Consider the following 20,987-nt stretch of genomic DNA (forward strand, 5'->3'; position numbering starts at 1 on the left):
AAATCAGCCCTGACCTGTCGAGGCATGTACTGTACAAGATCCCTCAAGGTGTGCTGTAGGTATCTGGCACCAAGATGTTAACACCATACGTCAGCAACAAACTGTAACGCACTGTGTATTCTGACACCTTTCTATCAGATCCAGCATTAACTTCTTCAACAATTTGAACAGTAGCTTGTCTGTTGGATCGGATCACACGGGCCAGCCTTCACTCCCCACGTGCATCAATGAGCCTTGGCCGTCCATGATCCTGTCGCCGGTTCACCACTGTTCCTTCCTTGGACCACTTTGGATAGATACTGACCACTGCAGACCGGGAACACCCCACAAGAGCTGCAGTTTTGGAGATGCTCTGATCCAGTGGTCTAGCCATCACAATTTGGCCTTTCATCAAACTCGCTCAAATCCTTACACTTGCCTATTTTTCCTGCTTCTAACACATCAACTTTGAGGACAAAATGTTCACTTGCTGCCTAATATATCCCACCCACTAACAGGTGCCATGATGAGGAGATCATCAGTCTTATTCACTTCACCTCTCAGTGCTCATAATGTTATGGCTGATCGGTGTATTTTATTTGTCTGTAAGAAATGTATTTAATGCAAAGTGTATAATATTTTAAGCAATTATTTTACATGTAAGAAGCATATTCATATTAGTAATTAGCAGCACAATCTATCTGTGTAACAATGATCTCTGCTCTTTTATTTATTTTGAACCTTGTATTGTCTGTATACACATTTAATGTTGTGTCATGTATGATAAGAATTGATTTGTATTTGCGTACATGATCCTGAACACACTTTCCCCCTGACCCTCACATGACCTTGCAGAACCTTTTCTTCTGACTCTGGATATTTTTTGCTAACCATCAGGACTTTGTTCCACGTTTTTAGTGTTGAATGTAGCTACTTAGCAGTAACATATAAAAACTTGAGAGATGTGAGAAAAAATATCTTACTGGTGATTTAATGCTGTGTTTACCCCAGTGAGTGGCAAAATGACAGACGACCTTTCAGAACATTCTGAGCATATCAAATCATGAATCTAATGCATTTGAGACCGGAGTGCATGGTTACACCCCTATACTGTAAAGTGACAATTCTAAATGACTGGCTCAAATAATTCAAGGGACCAATCGTATTGTGCGTACAGAATAAAATTTTTAACCTCTGCTCTCACCACTTTGACTCGACTTCGACTTCAACTACGACTTGACCAAAACGGAAGAAAAGCTTATAACTGATTCCTATCATATCCTATCATACTTCACATCTCATTAAATGTGTAAAAAACTATGACTGCGAAATATAAAGCTTGGGAGGAAGAGCAGAGATTATTGGTGTCTCTGGAGAGTGTTTGCAGGTAGTACAGTAAGCTTGTGCTGCTAATTTTGCTAACAGATAATAGCTCAACACACACATCTAAAACTCCACCCACTTTATAACTGTTTACATGCTTGTGCTTGCACACTATTCAGTGACTGCTGTTGTAATCTTTGCACATTTCACACTGCCACTAACTGCTGCTATACGTATATGTCCACAAGCGTATATGTTTCTAAGAACCCACTTGATTACAGTTCTTCCATTTTGCATATTTTGTGTCCTGTACTGTTTTTGTGTTGTTTTTGTCTTGCACTGTTTGCACATGTTGCACTTTATGTAGCTGGGACAACTTACTTTCTGTCCTTAGCTCTGTGTTGTTATGTTTGTTTTGTAGCTATATGTTGTTATGTTGCTGTATGCAGCACCAGGGTCCTGGAGAAACGTTGTCTCATTTCACTGTGTACTGTGTCAGCTATATATGGTTGAAATGACAATAAAAGTTTCTTGACTTGACTTAAGAAAAAGCCAGGCATGTCACATGTAAAGGGTGATAAAGCTGATGACATGTTTATGCACAGCAACGTGGGCATCTCACACGTACACTATACTGCCAAAGGTTTTGGGACGTCTGCCTTTACGTACACATGAATTTAATATGGAGTTGGCCCGCCCATTGCAGCTACAACAGCTTTAACTTTTTGGGGAAGTTTTAGAAGTGGACATTTTGACCATTCCTCTAGAAGTGCATTTGTGAGGTCAGGCACTGATGTTGGACGAGAAGGCCTGGATCACAGTCTCCACTCAAATTCATCCCAAAGGTGTTCTATCAGGTAGAGGTCAGGACTCTGTACAGGCCAGTAAAGTTCTTCCACACCAAACTCACTCATCCATGTCTTTATGGACCTTACTTTGTGCACTGGTGTGCAGTCATGTTGGAACAGGAAGGGGTCATCCCCAAACTTTCCCTACAAAGTTGGGGGCATGAAATTACCCAAAATGTCTTGGTATGCTGAAGCATTAAGAGTTCCTTTCACTGGAGCTAAGGGGCCGAGCCCAACCCCTGAAAAACAACACCTGAATACAGTGATTTGGAGGGGTGTCCCAAAACTTTTGGCAACATAGTGTACATCACGAGCAAGCACTTTGGAAGGTGGAGTTCCAACCCTAGACTAGGAAGAAGACTTAATCCACAAAAAAGGAGCTTCCTCCGTAATATGGAAGCGGTTCAGATACAGAAGGTCAGCTGTGAAAAACATGTAAAGTGTGTCAAAAATAAAGGGTTCAAAAATTTCTAATTTGTTCTAGCATCTCAGGCAAAAACACAGAGAAGAATATGAGGAAAGTCAGAAGCCAAACCCCTTTAATTCAGAGGGTTAATTGTGACAAAGGCGATGGCATTTTTGTTTAGACACAGGCATGTTGCCAATTGGAAACGTTAACAACAACGGATCCAGGCTAATGATCCAGAAAATGGACTGTAGATACAATGTGCCATCAAGAAAATATATGTAAAATGGAGTGTTTGTGTTTGTATGGCACTCAAAACTGTATGCTGATGTGATCTGTGGACAAAAATATAGCATTTAATGTTTCTGAGTTCATGTTGTCCTTTACATCATTACTGTTTAAAAAATACATAATTAAAAATAAAAATAAAATATGATATACTGATGAAAGTCTATCGCCCATCCCTAATCGAGACAAGAGAATTATTTTACTGTTTTCAATTCAATTGTTCAATTTATTTTGGCTCAACCTTTCTGAACATTCACTGAAGCAACATTAAATACTGCACAGTGATTCACGACAGCCTGTTTACTAACTGTTTACATTCTAGTGTTGTGTATCATCAAGACACAGCTGTAACACAGTAATGGTATTTGTTATTTTCATGTGTAACACACTTCAGAGAAGAGAAAACCATTGCACAGCATGTGTGTGTGTGGTGATATTACGCTGTACACTAGCAACAAGAACTTTAGACATCACCGGATCTGCACAGACTAGCAACCTGAGTGATCAACCGTCAGCGTTTCTTTCATCAAGGGAGCTGATCCATATGCACACACACACACATACACACACACACACTTTTCGTGTGAACTGCTGAACAGGCTTCGTCAGTGTGCTATCGTAACGAGGCTGTTATGATGGCCAGTAATTGACACGGATGCACACAGGGTCACGTGTGAGCCCGTGACGACAATGACGCACAGATAATCTGGCTCTGATCCACGCACCAACCCTCGCGGCACAAACCCGAGACCTGTTACACACGCCGGTTAAGACTGTCGTGTTGAATTAGTGAGGAGATCTTCATCCGGTGAAACGTTGAGAGCCGGGGGAACACGGCACAGCAACACTCCTTTGCATTCATATCCAGCAGTGTTAATTAATTAGTCATCAAATTTCATTACTGCATAATACGAGCCAAATTATGCCATCTTAACGCTTTTATGCAGATTATTTATGAGCATATCCAGATTCTTCAGATTTTCTGTGCATGATATATGAATTTTGAGTGTCTAAATATCTGAATACCAATTTTTTTTGAGTAGATTGTCTATGAGGACAAAAGGCTAAAACAGTATGCCTGGAAAAAAATAATTACAAAAATAAAATAAATAATATAACAAATATAATATAAAAATATATATATATGTGTGAAAACATCCATAAAAAAAGGCCTGGTCTGGTCTTTCTGTAATGTAGGAATGAGTACAGATGGACAAAGACAAATACTCTAGCGAGCCACAGTGATTTACATTGATCTGGAGGTGATATACATAAACACTACAGATAGATAGATAGATAGATAGATAGATAGATAGATAGATAGATAGATAGATATTGTTTGTGTTTTTGAAGAGTCTTAAATTGACTATGCATGAGTGTGAAAACTGTACATGAAAGGGTTAACTGGTGGTGTTTTCTTTGTCTAATCATTTCAAGGGGCAGTTCAGTTGTGTTGCATGTGTATGATCCTATTGGCTGATATTACACAAACAGGAAATGATCCTGGGATGAAGTCTGGCCTTTCATCCATCCTTTTGCTGTACTACTTACATAGGATTGTAGGAAACTTGGACCGTATCCCAGGGAACTTGGGGCACAAGGCTGAGGGACACCATGACCAGGGTGCCAACCCGTCACACAGGGTACTCACACACTCACACATCAATTCACACACTACAGATAATTTAGAGATGCCAGTCATCCTATAACACATGTCTAGGGACTGGGGGAAGAAAACCTGAGAACCAGGAGGAAACCCCCAAAGCACAGGTAGAATTCTCATACACAGGTGGGAGCCGGTAATCAAACCCCCATGTGTAAGGAGCAAATATGCTTCATCAGTCGTCTATTCCTCCCAGGTCTGGCCTTATTCTATGTAACTGAATCCCACTTATCAGAGACATAATAAACCACCATCTATACAGCCGCACATCTTCACCAGACTGTTTTAACCCCCCGAAAACTTTTGTTATGATTACATAAAAGTCATTTACCAAGCTTTTCTTGTGTTTTAAAGCTCTCTCTCGTGTATCCTTTATGTGTTTGATGCTCTAATGGAGTGTAAACGGCACTGCATCATTTTCTCCCTGCGCAAACATGCGGCGCGCGCGCGCGCCTCTTGTGAGTGTGTGTGCGCGGGCGCGCGCGCGCGTGCAGGCGCGTGTGTCTGCAGCAGAGACCCTGGGTTGCGGATTTGTTGCGGTACAACTCCAAAATGCTACGAATGTATTAGCTGTGAGTTGAACCACAAATAAAAGCTCGCCTTGAAACACGCGCATCACCGACACCCACGTCCTCACACACACACACACACACACACCTCCGCCGACTGTTAACGGCTCTATTTAACACGACGCACTCCTCGTACACTCTACATTAACGCCGACACAGAAAGCGCTGGCCCTTATTACTGTGAATTAAAGCTCCTGGTCGTACTCACGGTGCGTAAAAACTGGATTTCGTCCTCGCCTTCTCCGCCTTCGGCCATGGTGAAGCCGCAGCAGGGGAGAGAGACAGAGAGAGGGAGAGGGAGAGAGAGAGAGAGAGAGAGAAGGAGAGGGAGAGAGGGATCTCAGCGCCCGGACCCGTGATATGACTGAGCTACACGGAGAAAAAATATAACGGAATAATAAACGAGCGCTGATTGGACGCCAGGAGCGCTCAATGGGCGGGGTCAGGCAGGTGCGTGCGGCTTGAGCCAATAGGAGAAGCAGCGCCCTCTGCTGACCGTTAAAGTTTAAATTTTTGTTTATTTAAAATCTTAACGGCTCTAACGGTTTCTGCGCGAGATTTGTACTGGGAATGGGACAAAACCCAGTGTGTAAAAATGTTTTATATTACATAACATTGTCAATATACACACATTATATATTAATAAATAGTGTGGAAGAAAAAGTGGAAGTAAAAAGGGAAAGGTTTTAGACTTGCCAAGTCAATTAGCAGACATTAATAAGCAGCAACTATAAGAAGCTAAGCTACAAGAATGGAAAAAACATCACAAAATGAAGAAAGTAGTAGTTTGGTGATATCAGTGGCTATATACAAGCGATATACAATGAAATATGAAGTGATTTTTTACTTTAAGAGAACTTCGTTACGTTTAACTACTTTGGCTGCTGCAACAGGCGCCATGTTCTATATCAGGAAATCTGAGCCAAAATCCCAAAATGGCTTCAGTGTAGAGCAAAAACTAAATACTTTCAGAGTGGACTGTAGTACTGTGTAGATAAGGACCTACTGGTTTGCGTGTGATTGCTATGTGTCATTTTAGCTCTTAGCTACTTTATGTTTAGCAATGCTCTGGTTAACAATGCGTGAGACAGAAGGTCTCGTCACCTCAGACGCCACAGCCGTCTTTGGCTTTGTGTCAAGAGAGTACTGGTCAATCAATTGGCCGTGCTTGATGGGTAGAGTGAAGGTATATAGTCTATTTCTTGTCAATCACAGAGACTCATCAGTTATGGGGTTTTGTGAACTTATATATGCAGAAGAGGACTCTCTGAGTGTTATACAGTAACTTTACACACCATAAGCAGCAGTTTAACTGGCTTCGCTTCTCAGTGGAGCTATCTTATACCCTTCCAGATATGGAAAGTTACAGCTATTGAGAAACATTCAGTGGCTTATTTTATGAAATATCATTGCTAGCAAACAAACTCTCAGTGCCGGTACCCAAGCCTGGAAGGTTTCAGGTGTCAGGAAGGGCATCCGGTGTAAAAAATTGTGCCAAATCGAAACATGTGGACCAAATGATCCGCTGTGGTGACCCCGAACAGAACAGCATCGTTGCTAGCAAACAGCTAATCAAAATCTAGCCTGTTTGTTTGTTAAACCTTGTATTTTATTTTATTTTATTTTTTTTATAAAACATGGTAATTTACATCTTTTCCATTTGGTTAAAATGCAGTTAAAGTGGACAGAAAGGTTATTTTTGCTGTTAAATGTAGTACAACAAATGACAAAGATAGCTAAGTTCAAACCTTTACAAATTTGTGATACAGCTCCACTATACAGGTGCTAACCTGTACCATTGCCTACTCTGATGGTACCATCAGGTGCATACTTTCTGCACCTTTGGTACTTTCTGTACCATTGGTTAGCACTATTGCCTCACAGCAAGAAGGTCCTGGGTTCAAATCCCGGGTTCGAACGGGCAGCTGTGTGGAGTTTGTTCTCCCCGTGCCCGTGTGGGTTTACTCCAGTTTCCTCCCACAGTCCAAAAACATGTACATCAGGTTGATGGGCAATTCTAAATTGCCCATAGGAGTGAGTGTGAGTGTGTGGTTGTCTGTCTATATGTGTGGCCCTGTGATGGACTGGTGACCTGTCCAGGGTGTACCCCTGCCTTTTGCCCAAAGTGTGTTGGTATAGGCTCCAGCAGATCCCCATGACCCTAATTAGGAATAAAGTGGGTATAGACAGTGCTTCACTGACAAAATATAATTTTATTATTATTGAATACATCTGATGGTACCAGCAGTTACATGGCATCTTTAGCTTTGAGTTAAGTGCTTCACACTGATAATATACTTTTATCATCATATTATTGGAATAAAAACTTAACAATTCCACAATGTTAAACATATTGTGCTCAGATTTGTAGATTACATTACACACACAGTCCTCTTCCTACCCTGCATCCAAACCGGGCAGTGATAGTGATGGTGAAAATCCTCCAAAACTTTTTTTTTTTTTTACATAAAACATATAAAGGAAGAAAAATGATCCAAGAACACCTCAGCGGTGTGAAGGAAACATTTATTACAATGTGTGTGTAGGTGTTTGCGTGTAGGATGGTGGCATGTGCAGTGGGTCTGTAAATTAAATTGGCATAAGCCCAGCTGAGCTCCTGGAGCTAATTAATTGCTAATGGAGTTGAATCAGCTGGGTTAGAGCAAGGAAATCTCTAAAGTGTGTTGGATTAGTGAATGTAAATGCACACTGCACGCTATCCAACAAACTCTTGTGATGTTCACTGGGAGAAAAGCAAGAGACAGGAGACAATTATGACTTTTAATTTAAAAGCTTAAAAATTTCTTTCTGGTATTTTATTCTAAGACAGCTTGTTTACTATTAAGACAGATACTTTTTTTAAAAGACATGTTTATTTAGATAATCTGAAACCATTAAGTGAAAAAAATCACTTGTGTTAAAAACATCCCTCCGTCCATTGTCTATACCCGCTTTATTCTTAATTAGGGTCACAGGGATCTGCTGGAGCCTATCCCAGCACACATTGGGTGAAAGGCGCTGGACAGATTGTTAAAAACATATTCTGGGACAATCCCTTCAAAAGGGACGACTTTGGAAAACCTTTCCCTTAGTAAGCCATCTCACGCTTTTGCATTTAGATAGTGCATTCAATTATTATAATTTTCTTTGAAATACCTTATATTTAAGGTGTAATTTTACCAGAAATGTAAAGATTTAAAATGCAGAAAAAATATAATTTACAGCAGCAAGACACACAAAGTTATTGTTAAAAATAAATAAAACAATAGTTTGCCACTATTGTAAAAAAGTAGTGTCAGGGTCCACAATTGAAGCCACAAGCGATGAACCATTCTGGTCAAGTGCTGACTTTGTGGTCAGGCAGTTATGTGGTTTAGTCCGTATCGTAGGCCAGGTTGGGTGCCAACCATTTCTCTGCCTCAGTCAAAGAAATCTCCTTTCTCCTGGCATAATCTTCCACCTGCACACAAATCACAAATTAGCCAAAGGAATACGAGGGCATCGTGTCACACCAGTCTGTACAAAGGATGTACAAAAACCTTTCTAATGATGCAATCACACATGCAGCAATTTCATCCCTGCAAGTCACCAATCACTGTACTATGTGGTTGCCAGTAGACATTCCTACTACAGGGTATTATACTTATCAGTAAGGGGGAAACTAGCATTTCAAGTAAATTTTATTGTAGTTAAAATGAAACCTAGAAAATAAAGCGTATATATACACATCATATCACCAAGATGAAGGATCAGCAGTGTGTGCTCTTAGCATCGGCTCACATGCTCCCTTCTATCTCCACTTCCTCTGGTAGTCTCTGCACCAGTTTGCTCTGTATTTGCGTGAACTTTTCCAAACTTTATTGTCACTGGACACGCTCGAATCTAGTCGCTAACTGTCGCTGTAGCTCATGCTGCAGGAAGTCACCAGCTCTGACTGAAAACTGAATATCTACAGGTGGCTTCCTTGCTGTGATTCGCTGTATGTGTGATTATGTGTATGAATTTTTCAATGTGTGGCATTTGTTAAAATAATAAACAAGGTGAAGTGAAGTGAAGTGAATAAGACATGATTTCATCATGGTACCTGTTAGTGGGTGGGATATATTAGGCAGCAAGTTAAGTATTATAAGCTGGAAAAATGGGCAAGCGTAAGGATTTGAGCGAGTTTGACAAGGACAAATTGTGATGGCTAGCCCAGTGGATCAGAGCATCTCCAAAACTGCAGCTCTTGTGAGCTGTTCCCGGTCTGCAGTGGTCAGTATCTATCAAAAGTGTCCTTTAAGTCTTTTAAGTCCTATAAGTATCCTTTAAGTCCTGTAAGTTGTGAGGTGGGGCCCATGGAGACCACACCTCGCAAATTACAGGACTTAAAGGTATCTGCTGCTAACATCTTGGTGCCAGATACCACAACACACCTTCAGGGATCTAGTGGAGTCCATGCCTCGATGGGTCAGGGCTGTTTTGGCAGCAAAACGGGGACCAACACATTATTAGGCAGGTGGTCATAATGTTATGCCTGACTGGTGTATGAAATGTGTTAAGTGTCTGATGGAACATGACAACATCTTTGGGAAAGCATACGGTAAATGGAAAAAGAAGTGGAATTTCATTTTACTATAATGGTTTGTTTAAAAATTGGAAAAACCTTCAGAAGATCAAGGTTTTTAGAAGATCATGTCTGTCCCATTCTAAGCAATTTACTATTAGAATTGAACAGTTTCAGTAAATTGAATTATAGAGACAGGTATTTAAATGCTTATTATAAACAAATGCCTCAAGACCTCTCTTATAAAGGAGTTTCCAGTCAAATGCTGTCCATTTCTTGTCTCACAAAAGGAAATGTTAAAATCCTTGTCCATAGTAATCTCAAATATATTACAGATACCATCAATGGACTGAACAGAGATAAAGCTTGTTCATCCTGATGGGGCAGCTGAGCATCACTCAGCAAATTACCCATAATCTTCCATGAGGTCGCCTTTTTGGTGCCACACTCTTAAGTGGAGAGGCACTAAAAGACGTGCCGGTACTTCTTTAAAATATCTCTCCTGCATGTGAACACTAGGAGCTGTTGTCTTGAATTAAATATATGTATGCTACTACTAATAATGCTTTACTCTAAAACATTTAAGTCGTTCATTTATGTAATTACATACACTGATCAGGCATAACATTATGACCACCTGCCTAATATAGTGTTGGTCCCCCTTTTGCTGCAAAACAGTCCTGCCCCTTAGAGGCATGGACTGTACTAGATCCATGATGTGCTGTGGTATCTGGCACCAGGATGTTAGCAGCAGATCCTTTAAGTCCTGTAAGTTGCGAGGTGTGGTCTCCACCTCGCAACTTATAGGACTTAAAGGATACTTATAGGACTTAAAGGACTTACAGGACTTAAAGGATACTTTTGATAGATACTGACCGCTGCAGACCGGGAACACCTTACAAGAGATGCTCTGATCCAGTGGTCTAGCCATCACAATTTGGCCCTTGTCAAACTCCCTCAAATCCTTACGCTTGCCCATTGTTCCTGCTTCTAACACATCAACTTTGAGGCCAAAATGTTCACTTGCTGCCTAATATATCCCACCCACTAACAGGTGCCATGATGAGGGGATCATCAGTGTTATTCACTTCACCTCTCACTGCTCATAATGTTATGCCTGATCGGTGTATATTGCCGGTATTAGGGTGCTTATCTGTGCTCAGTCACAATTAACCTTGTATTGATCAAGCCTTGAGGTCATACAGTTCTGTTTATTCTGACTCGTACCTGCTCTTTGGTGATCTTCCCGATGGCAAAGTAGGTGGATTTGGGGTTGGAGAAGTAGAGACCAGATACAGCTGCAGCTGGAGTCATGGCAAGTGATTCAGTCAGACCAATACCTTAAAACAAAACATTATATCAGTACAAACTTAAAATATAACTCCTTTTGGAAATAGTCTATTTTATTTTAGACACAAAAATACACTATCATTAGCTTCATTCCAAAGAGATCACTGTATGCCATATTAACACTGCCTTGCATTCATTGCCATAAATATTAGTATCCCTTTGTACGTCTGTGTCAGGTGGCGTACCGGTTTTCTCCTGAATTTGGGCGAGTCTCCACATGGTGTGTTTCTCGGTATGGTCAGGCTGGCTAGGATAGCCTGGAGCAGGCCGAATGCCAGAGTAACGCAGCTTGTGCAGGTCGCTGGCCAGCAGATCTCCCTCCTCACTGTAACCCCATAACTCCCTCCTCACATGGGCATGGAGCTCCTCAGCAAACGCCTGCCAAACAAACAAGCCATCATAAATTCATTACCACCATCATCCTCCTCCTCCTCCTCTTCCTCCTACCCATATACACATATGCACTAGGAAGAAATATAAAGCCTCCAGAATTTAGAGACAATGCTGTGACAATGACAAGGGCTGAATAATACAATCAACATGCTGTATAAATAATAAGCCGTACAAAGAACAAACAGAGATGCATCTGATTAAACCATATGTTGGTCAGCATGTCAGTTCCCAACTATTAGAGACTACTGGCATGTGTTTATATAAATATTAATGTGAAATAGAAGTCATACCTTGTTAACCCATTCACTGCTAGCTACTTTTTAACCCCTAGATCATTTTTTTATGCATTACTGCTATACTATATGTGAAAACTTTGCTACATTGGAATTCTTTGGTCATATTTTTGGTTTACTTTTGTACAGCACTATCCAGAAGTGAACAGCTCTAACATTAAGCTTCGGTCTAACCCAGACTGGCTTTGGCTTCTAATTTGCATTCACGGTGCTGTGTATGCGGCAGACATGCGTTACCTCTGCGAGTCTGTCAGCGAGAGCTTTCACCATGATGCTGTTGTAATCATCGCCTTGCCGCTCAAAATCTTGACTGAGCTTTTCAGCACCAAACACAGCAACAGCAAAGAGACCCACATAGTCCTGCACTCTGCTTTCCAGTGGAGCAACAAAATCGGACACACACAGGTACGGATCCGAACTTGCAGAGTCCTTCTCTGCCTGCACAGGGCGAGAAAACATGCAACGTTCAAACATTCCTGTAAAGCACAGGTGGATTTTCTTCCCAATTGATCCAATCAACACAAAGGTTTGTGTACTCAACACCCTGAGCATAACATCACCTGCTGTCTAAGCCCATGGAAGGTAGCAGTGTGGTTAGATAAGGTTGGCGTGACATCATCAGCGTATACAAGAACGTCATCTCCGTGGCTTTGTGCACGCCAAAAGCCCACAATTCCTCTTGCTTGCAGACCCTTACTGTCAATCAGCCTGTTCAGAAGCCTCAGAGCATCGTCAAAGACACGTCTGGCCTCATCCCCTAAACACACATCACACAAATACGGATTTACACAACCATAGGTACCAAAACTCAATATTTACAATATCTCAGTGGAGTAATTTCATTTTCAAATATTTTCCTTACCCACAGTTTTATCATTAAAGATTTTGGGGTACCCCCGGTTGGGGTATTTCCCCCTCAGCTGCCACACATCGAAGAAAGGCTTCCAGTCAATGAATTCCACCAGCTTCCTCAGGTCATAGGCATCGAACACATGCGTGCCCAGGAACTGTGGCTGAACTACAGGGAAACAAAGGGAACAATTATTCTCTCTGGTTAGGGTGTAGAGTTTAGCGAAATTAATCCTTACAGTCAAAGTAGCCACAAGATATTCTGGGATCATTTAAATTATTTTTTTATTTATCAAATTTGTCAAAGAAGGCCTGAGGGCAACTTTAATGGTGACCTGGTGGTGGCAGTAAGTCCCAGTCGATGTGTAGACCTTTTTCCCGTGCATGTGCGAGAGACAGGTATTGCCTATCCTGTAAGAGCAGGGAAAAATTAATGTTCTACATGTCAAGATCTCAATTAATATCAGTTCCTCAGGAAGTTTTAGGAGAGTCCTAATCAACCCCAAGCCAAGCCCAAATTTTATGTATACTATATTGTGTCTTCGATGGGGTGGCACAGACTATATATACAAATGTTAAGTAATGCTACCAGAGCAAGTATGTAATTGTCATTTGAGCAATCTGAGCCCTTTTGTCACACTAGACATGGAGCCATAACTCAAGAAACAGCAGAAAACAAAATGTTAATTTAATTTCTTAAGATAGAGACGCTAAAATATGAATGGTGCATCATGCAACGCTCAAAATGTAGCTGTATGTATGCCTTGAAGTTAGCAAGAAATGCCCGATCGATCAGATTTCTACACTGACACATGAGCAGATACAGAGTGCTTTGCTCTGTGTGTTATACAGCAACAACATGTGCAGATTTCTCGAGTCATTTCAGTCAGTCTTCATGTTATTTTTGCCATTTCTGCTATTTTAAAAAAGCCATTTGAAATCATTGTCACCTTCTCGATACATTACTAGTAAATGGGGTTCCAGACCTTCAAATAAATGGGATCCTGATATTCTATAAGTGAACAAAATATCTGCCTGGGAGCATCACCAACACAGCCCCAGAATGCAGTCTTTACTTGAAGGCGTTCCATGCAAATCAGCTATATTGAGGTAAAGCAACAAAAACAAGGCTGCATTAAGTTCATTGGACAAACCCTATAGTGACAGATAAAGCCTGACAGTCCCAACCGTAGGTCACAAAATTGCAACACGCTCACAAAAAAATTAACATCTGCTTACGTTCAGTGTGAATATATGATAGTGAGTAAATGATAAAACAGCACAGCAGTTGCAGTAATGTAAATACAGTCATAACCTGAGAAATGATCCATGCCTAACACATACATCTGATTGCTCTGACATTTGCAATAACAGCTTGTTTCTGCACACATTAGGGTTTGATTGCAGGCTCGCAGCATGGAAGAAACAAATACCTACGCTTGAAACAATAACTCATCACAAGCACTGCTTATCCTTTTAAACGTCATCTATATATCATTAGCCCGTTCGGTACTGAGGTTTCGGCCCAGTGAAATTAGAGACAATAGATTATATAGGTTGATCTAAAATACGTATATTAATAAGCACAGAAACGGCATTGTCCTAATTCTGAATAAGGCTAAAGGATGGCTGTGCGATGAATGAAAGGAGAATGAAAGATCTGGGTCTGTTTGTCTATCCTGTGCCTACAGGGAAACTTTTTCCATAAGCACAGCATGCAAACCTTAAGAGAGTCGTAGTGATCCTGCCTGATCTCTTCATACTCCTCTGTGACCTCCTCGAAGAAATCTTCATTCACCACTTCATCCAACAGCTGTGAACACTGCAGAGAGAGAGAGAGACAAATCGGTGAAAAGGTTCATGATGGATCACTTTTTAGACCTCATCCAATAATCATCAAGTGGTATTTAATCAGAAGGCAAACACAATATAAAAGCTTCTGTAATTACAACTAATTATATTCTGCCTGGCGCTAAAGGTACACACTTTCATCAGAGAGAGCGGTTTTGGCTCTGCTCACCTTCCAGTTCTGATTTTAAGGAAAAACGCCATCGAGGTAATCATGAGCGAGTCAGCTATTTTTATCATTAATGACTCATCAGGAAATAAGGCACTTTAATGAGCAGAAACTGCCAGGTTTAATTTGTACTTCCTCCTCTGGCCAGTGAGCTACCTGCTATTATTATCCAACCAATCACAATCTTGAGCCCCTGCCAGGTGCTCTCTGGTATGTTCTTAATCAGGGGAGAAGTACTTCATTATTTAAGTTATACAGTACAAGAAAGCTAAAGAGTTTTTTAGTAACTATATGTTCGCTTTCGTTTTACGTACAAGGTTTATATAGCTCTAAAATGTACATATAATGTATATATAATATACACTGACCAGGCATAACGTTATGATCACCTTGGTCCCCCTTTTGCTGCCCTGACGCATCATGCACTGTGTATTCTGACACCTTTCTATCAGATCCAGCATTAAATTCTTCAGCAATCTGATCAACAGTAGCTCGTCTGTTAGATCGGATCACACGGGCCAGCCTTCACTCCCCACGTGCATCAATGAGCCTTGGTCGTCCATGACCCTGTCGCCGGTTCACCACTATTACTTCCTTGGACCACTTTGGATAGATACTGACCACTGCAGACCGGGAACACCCCACAAGAGCTGCAGTTTTGGAGATGCTCTGATCCAGTGGTCTAGCCATCACAATTTGGCCCTTCATCAAACTCGCTCAAATCCTTACACTTGTCCATTTTTCCTGCTTCTAACACATCAACTTTGAGGAAAAAATGTTTAACTTGCTGCCTAATATATCCCACCCACTAACAGGTGCCATGATGAGGAGATCATCAGTGTTATTCACTTCACCTCTCACTGCTCATAATGTTATGGCTCATGTTATGGCTGATCAGTGTATATACACACATGTATAATAAACATAAAATTTACTGATCACAAAGGAAATTCTTGTGCAAGTTGCTCAACACAATACAAAGCAATGAAATACAACAATAAAGAAATCTGTTATGAAAATAAAACGAAATAAGTTCTTTAACTATACAAGGAAAGCTTACCACGACAACACTACGAGACGCATCGAGAACATGAACAACAGGAGCGGTGTATCGAGGAGCAATCTTTACTGCTGTGTGAGTCCTGTTCCCACACACACACACACACACACACACAAAAGCAAGCACACCATTAGATCTTAACACCGATGCTTTAAATGCTGATGTAGAACTGAATATCAGGACTGACTTTGATGTTGTGGCTCCTCCGATCAGCAGAGGGGTTTTCATGCCCAGACGTTCCATCTCCTTTGCTACATGAATCATCTCATCAAGGGACGGCGTGATGAGGCCTGACAAACCAATAATATCTATACACACAAGAACAGAAGTGGTCAGATGCTTATCGGTCATCTGGAGCAAGAAACGTTGTTTAAAAAAAGACTTCATTAGCTACTTTAGATTTGTAGCTCAGCTGCAAAACAAAGGAAAAGCATCATCGTCCAACAACTAGCATGCCTTGCCTGTTCCTTCACGTTCCTTTCAATATTAACTAAAATATTCTCTACCTGCTTTTTTGTCAATGGCCTCCTTCAGGATCTGATCACATGGAATCATCACTCCTAAATCAATCACCCTACAAGGAGAGAAACAGAATTTCCACTGAGATTTTTCTAGCTTTTCTTTCATTCCTTTAACTTTTACTGTGAGCAATAACTACGTTAATAATTACATTACTTAATAACAATTACATTACTTTTCTTTTATATCTTTAAATCTCTAGTATTTAGTATTTTTTGTTACATTTTATTTTATTATAGGTTATTTGTTATATTTTTTGTTATATTTTGTACCCTTAAATTCTAGTATTTTTATTATATTTCTGTTATTTTCTATTTATTACCTTATTACCAAATTATCTATCTACCCACCTATCTATCTATCTATCTATCTATCTATCTATCTATCTATCTATCTATCTACTCACCTACCTATCTATCTATCTATCTACCTACCTACTCACCTACCTATCTATCTATCTAGTCATATATTCATCTATCTATCTATTCATCTATCTATCTATCTATCTATCTATCTATCTATCTATCTATCTACCTACTCACCTACCTATCTATCTATCTAGTCATCTATCTATCTATCTATCTATCTATCTATCTATCTATCTATCTATCTATCTATCTATCTATCTAGTCATCTATTCATCTATCTATCTATCTATCTATCTAGTCATCTATTCATCTATCCATCCATCCATCCATCCATCCAGTTTCTATTTGGTCAGCTACATACCGAAAGTTGTTGCATCCCAACACAACACCCACGATGTTCTTGCCGATGTCATGGACGTCTCCCTTTACTGTTGCCAGAACAATCGTGCCCTGATAAGGATCCTGCACAGATGCAAGCACACACACACACACACACGGTGAGACCTCAGCGCTGCTAGGATCAGACAGTCCCAACGAATGCTTATGAGTACTGACTGACATAAAGCAGGTATACAGTGGAAAACTGTAAATACTGCTATATAAAAGTAAGGATCTGTGCAGCTTCATTAGTGAACAGTGTGTAAATGTGTGATAACTCACCGAGTCATCAGGCACTCCAGTTGTAGCCATCATCTCCTCCCTCTCTTTCTCCATAAAGGGAATCAGATAGGCCACAGCTTTCTTCATTACACGGGCTGATTTTATCACCTGAACACAAACGCACTCTGGTAAGACAATCACAGCACAGCAATGACAACGACGGGGTGGCTGGGATAAATGTTTCATTTTACAATGCACTGAATCAGAATGCAAAATGTAGTAATTTTTTATTTCCATTTTGTCTGCTAAACCCTGCTGACTCCCAAAACATAAAGAGACAAGATCTCACCAGGACAGTACAAGATCCATTACACTACAAATAAACCTAAATCTCAACTCTGTTTACACCACCACCTGTGAAAACAAACACTTTGACATTTCTAAAGTATCTAAAAGGATTAAAATAAGAAGTCACCCTCATGCAAATAGGGAGGTTGTATGGCTTAGTTTCTGAACTCAAATATTTATATATAGCAATCAGTGTTTGCTTATTACAGTTGTTCAGGGCAAAGAAAGTGAAGTTTATTCTTGATTACTGATTTCAACTCATGGGGAACAAATTACTTACAGGTAAACAGTTGAATACTACACTACCTATATAGTATACACCGATCAGGCATAACATTACAAACACTGCCAGGTGCAGTGAATAACACTGATGATCTCCTCATCATGACACCCGTTAGTGGGTGGGATATATTAGACAGCAAGTGCACATTTTGTCCTCAAAGTTGATGTGTTAGAAGCAGAAAAATGGACAAGCGTAAGGATTTGATCGAGTTGTGAAATTGTGGCCAAATTGTGATGGCTAGACGACTGGATCAGAGCATCTCCAAAACTGCAGCTCTTGTGGGGTGTTCCCGGTCTGCAGTGGTCAGTATCTATCAAAAGTGGTCCAAGGAAGGAACAGTGGTGAACCGGAGACAGGGTCATAGGCGGCCAAAGCTCATTCATACACATGAGGAGTGAAGGCTGGCCCGTGTGATCCGATCCAACAGACGAGCTACTGTTGCTCAAACTGCTGAAGAAGTTAATGCTGGTTCTGATAGAAAGGTGTCAGAATACACAGTGCAGGACGGGTCAGGGGTATTTTGGCAGCACAACACAATATTAGGCAGGTGGTCATAATGTTATGCCTGATCGGTGTATATAGTCATATCTGGCTTATAGTCATATCTGTGTTAACATTTATCATGACATATTTCAAGGGTGGAATAAAGGTGCCTGATGTCAGCTCCAGTCAAATGTCAAGTGTGTGTATGTGTGTATGCTGGTGTTTTCCTGTGAGCACACTACCTGTGGCAGGAACATCTTGCCAGTTCCAAATAGATCTCCCACAGTCTTCATGCCATTCATGAGCGGCCCCTCGATGATGTGGAGTGGTCGGGTATAACGATCTGTCTGAGCTCGAGCCTCCTCTGTGTCCTCCACTATAAACTTCTCTATACCCTACACACACACACACACACACACACACACACACACATTATGTGAGTGTGAAGAGGTTATCGTTAGCCAGAAAATGTACAGTGTCACTGAGCGTGCAAATTAAGTCAGATTTAACTTTCGATCAGTCAAGTGCAAACTGGACCATATGACATCACCATATATAGTCTACATTCCATAGTATATACATTCACATGATGAAACTATTTAATTGCATTGTCTAGCCAACTTCTAATAGCTAGTTAAGGTTAAGAAAACCTTTCTACTGTACTGTGTATACAAAAGCCAAGTGTTCTTCTATTGCTAATTACTGCTTGCTAAATACACTATATTGCCAAAAGTTTTGGGACACCCCTCCAAATCATTGAATTCAGGTGTTGTTTTTCAGGGGTTGGGCTCGGCCCCTTAGTTCCAGTGAAAGGAACTCTTAATGCTTCAGCTTCATACCAAGACATTTTGGACAATTTCATGCTCCCAACTTTGTGGGAACAGTTTGGGGATGACCCCTTCCGGTTCCAACATGACTGTACACCAGTGCACAAAGCAAGGTCCATAAAGACATGGATGAGCAGGCAAACTTGACTGGCCTGCACAGAGTCCTGACCTCAACCCGACAGAACACCTTTGGGATGAATTAGAGTGGAGACTGTGAGCCATTCCAAAATTGGGCCGTCTGCCTTTACATGCCCATGAATGTAATACAGAATTAGCCCACCCTTTGCAGCAATAACAGCTTCAACTCTTCTGGGAAGGCTTTCCACAAGGTTTAGGAGTGTGTTCATGGGAATTTTTGACCATTCCTCTAGAAGTGCATTCGTGAGGTCAGGCACTGATGTCGGACGTGAAGGTCTGGCTCACAGTCTCCGCTCTAATTCATCCCAAAGGTGTTCTATCAGGTTGAGGTCAGGACTCTGAGAAGTTCCTTCACACCAAACTCGCTCATCCGTGTCTTTATGGACCTTGCTTTGTGCACTGGTGCGCTGTCATGTTGGAACAGGAAGGGGTCATCCCCAAACTGTTCCCACAAAGTTTGCGGCATGAAATTATCCAAAATGTCTTGGTATGAAGCATTAAGAGTTCCTTTCACTGGAACTAAGGGGCCGAGCCCAACCCCCGAAAAACAACACCTGAATTCAGTGATTTGGAGGGGTGTCCCAAAACTTTTAGCAATCTAGTGTATGTTAGAGATAATGCAATGTAGACAAATTTGACATTAGAAGATCAGGTGACATTTTTATCTTCACCATAGATGACCCAGAGCTGCACATCACTCAGCAATATCAAGACACTGCATTGCATGTTCAGTTCATCTGCAGGGGATCACACTGACACAAACATGCAAACCACTCATTAACAGTTGATGTATATATAAACACGCACACAATACTACCTTGACAAGTGCATACTCCAATCTCTCCTCCACACTTCCTTTTCTCCACTCATCTGTCTGAATCACCTTCTTCCCTCCTTTAGCATTGTTCTAAATACAAAAGATTAAAATTCATCTTTCAAAACAAAGTCAACACGGTAACAAAAAATCAGTGTGTGTGTGGTCTGGTGCTTCAAATGGACTCCGGCTCACAATGAAGTGTCTCTGGATGAAAGCTGGTGTGGAGTAATGACTTGACTGTAGTTGGTGAGTGTATGTATATCTGCATGTGTATTTCTGGGAGAGAGTACCTGAGCATACAGGAGGAGCTTTTCTGTGGCCTCTGGGTCTCGGTTCCAGATGAGATTTTCACACAGCATGAGCAGCTCTTTATCAACGTCGTCATACACAGGCAGAGAACCTGCATTAACAATCCCCATGTCCATCCCTTCCTGCAGGGGGCGCAACAGGCATGCAAACATACACTATATTGCCAAAAGTATTCGCTCACCCATCCAAATAATCAGAATCAGGTGTTCCAATCATTTCCATGGCCAGAGGTGTATAAAATCAAGCACCTAGGCATGCAGACTGTTTTTACAAACATTTGTGAAAGAATGGGTCGCTCTCAGGAGCTCAGTGAATTCCAGCGTGGAACTGTGATAGGATGCCACCTGTGCAACAAATCCAGTCGTGAAATTTCCTCGCTCCTAAATATTCCACAGTCAACTGTCAGCTGTATTATAAGAACGTGGAAGTGTTTGGGAACAACAGCAACTCAACCACGAAGTGGTAGGTCACGTAAACTGACGGAGCGGGGTCAGCGGATGCTGAGGTGCATAGTGCGAAGAGGTCGCCAACTTTCTGCAGAGTCAATCGCTACAGACCTCCAAACTTCATGTGGCCTTCAGATTAGCTCAAGAACAGTGCGCAGAGAGCTTCATGGAATGGGTTTCCATGGCCGAGCAGCTGCATCCAAGCCATACATCACCAAGTGCAATGCAAAGCGTCGGGTGCAGTGGTGTAAAGCACGCCGCCACT

General features: G+C 41.2%; 2 protein-coding genes across 24 annotated transcripts in view; both read right to left on the reverse strand.

Annotated features, from left to right (window-relative positions):
- The window catches only part of ryr2a (ryanodine receptor 2a (cardiac)), a 170,352-nt gene extending 164,913 nt beyond the window's left edge, over positions 1 to 5,439 (reverse strand). For all 22 annotated transcript variants that reach the window (XM_058406215.1, XM_058406216.1, XM_058406204.1 and 19 more), the window contains exon 1: positions 5,285 to 5,439. In XM_058406215.1, coding sequence (XP_058262198.1) covers positions 5,285 to 5,332 — 48 coding nt within the window. In that variant the 5' untranslated portion in view covers positions 5,333 to 5,439. The remainder of the gene's footprint in view (positions 1 to 5,284) is intronic.
- A 1,830-nt stretch (positions 5,440 to 7,269) lies between these two features.
- Positions 7,270 to 20,987, reverse strand: part of mtr (5-methyltetrahydrofolate-homocysteine methyltransferase) — a 34,784-nt gene continuing 21,066 nt past the window's right edge. The window contains exons 18-33 of one of the 2 annotated variants that reach the window (XM_058406180.1): positions 20,258 to 20,398; positions 19,968 to 20,057; positions 18,428 to 18,580; positions 17,132 to 17,239; positions 16,833 to 16,933; positions 16,091 to 16,158; positions 15,772 to 15,892; positions 15,585 to 15,666; positions 14,231 to 14,329; positions 12,843 to 12,918; positions 12,521 to 12,676; positions 12,219 to 12,415; positions 11,896 to 12,096; positions 11,158 to 11,350; positions 10,850 to 10,962; positions 7,270 to 8,536 (exon numbers count right to left, since the gene is read on the reverse strand). In XM_058406180.1, coding sequence (XP_058262163.1) covers positions 8,450 to 8,536; positions 10,850 to 10,962; positions 11,158 to 11,350; positions 11,896 to 12,096; positions 12,219 to 12,415; positions 12,521 to 12,676; positions 12,843 to 12,918; positions 14,231 to 14,329; positions 15,585 to 15,666; positions 15,772 to 15,892; positions 16,091 to 16,158; positions 16,833 to 16,933; positions 17,132 to 17,239; positions 18,428 to 18,580; positions 19,968 to 20,057; positions 20,258 to 20,398 — 1,986 coding nt within the window. In that variant the 3' untranslated portion in view covers positions 7,270 to 8,449. Of the gene's footprint in view, positions 8,537 to 10,849; positions 10,963 to 11,157; positions 11,351 to 11,895; positions 12,097 to 12,218; positions 12,416 to 12,520; positions 12,677 to 12,842; positions 12,919 to 14,230; positions 14,330 to 15,584; positions 15,667 to 15,771; positions 15,893 to 16,090; positions 16,159 to 16,832; positions 16,934 to 17,131; positions 17,240 to 18,427; positions 18,581 to 19,967; positions 20,058 to 20,257; positions 20,432 to 20,987 lie in introns of both variants that reach the window. The other variant, XM_058406179.1, reaches the window with a different exon arrangement.

Source organism: Hemibagrus wyckioides, linkage group LG13, assembly GCF_019097595.1.
Source record: "Hemibagrus wyckioides isolate EC202008001 linkage group LG13, SWU_Hwy_1.0, whole genome shotgun sequence".
Taxonomy (NCBI): Eukaryota; Metazoa; Chordata; class Actinopteri; order Siluriformes; family Bagridae; genus Hemibagrus; species Hemibagrus wyckioides.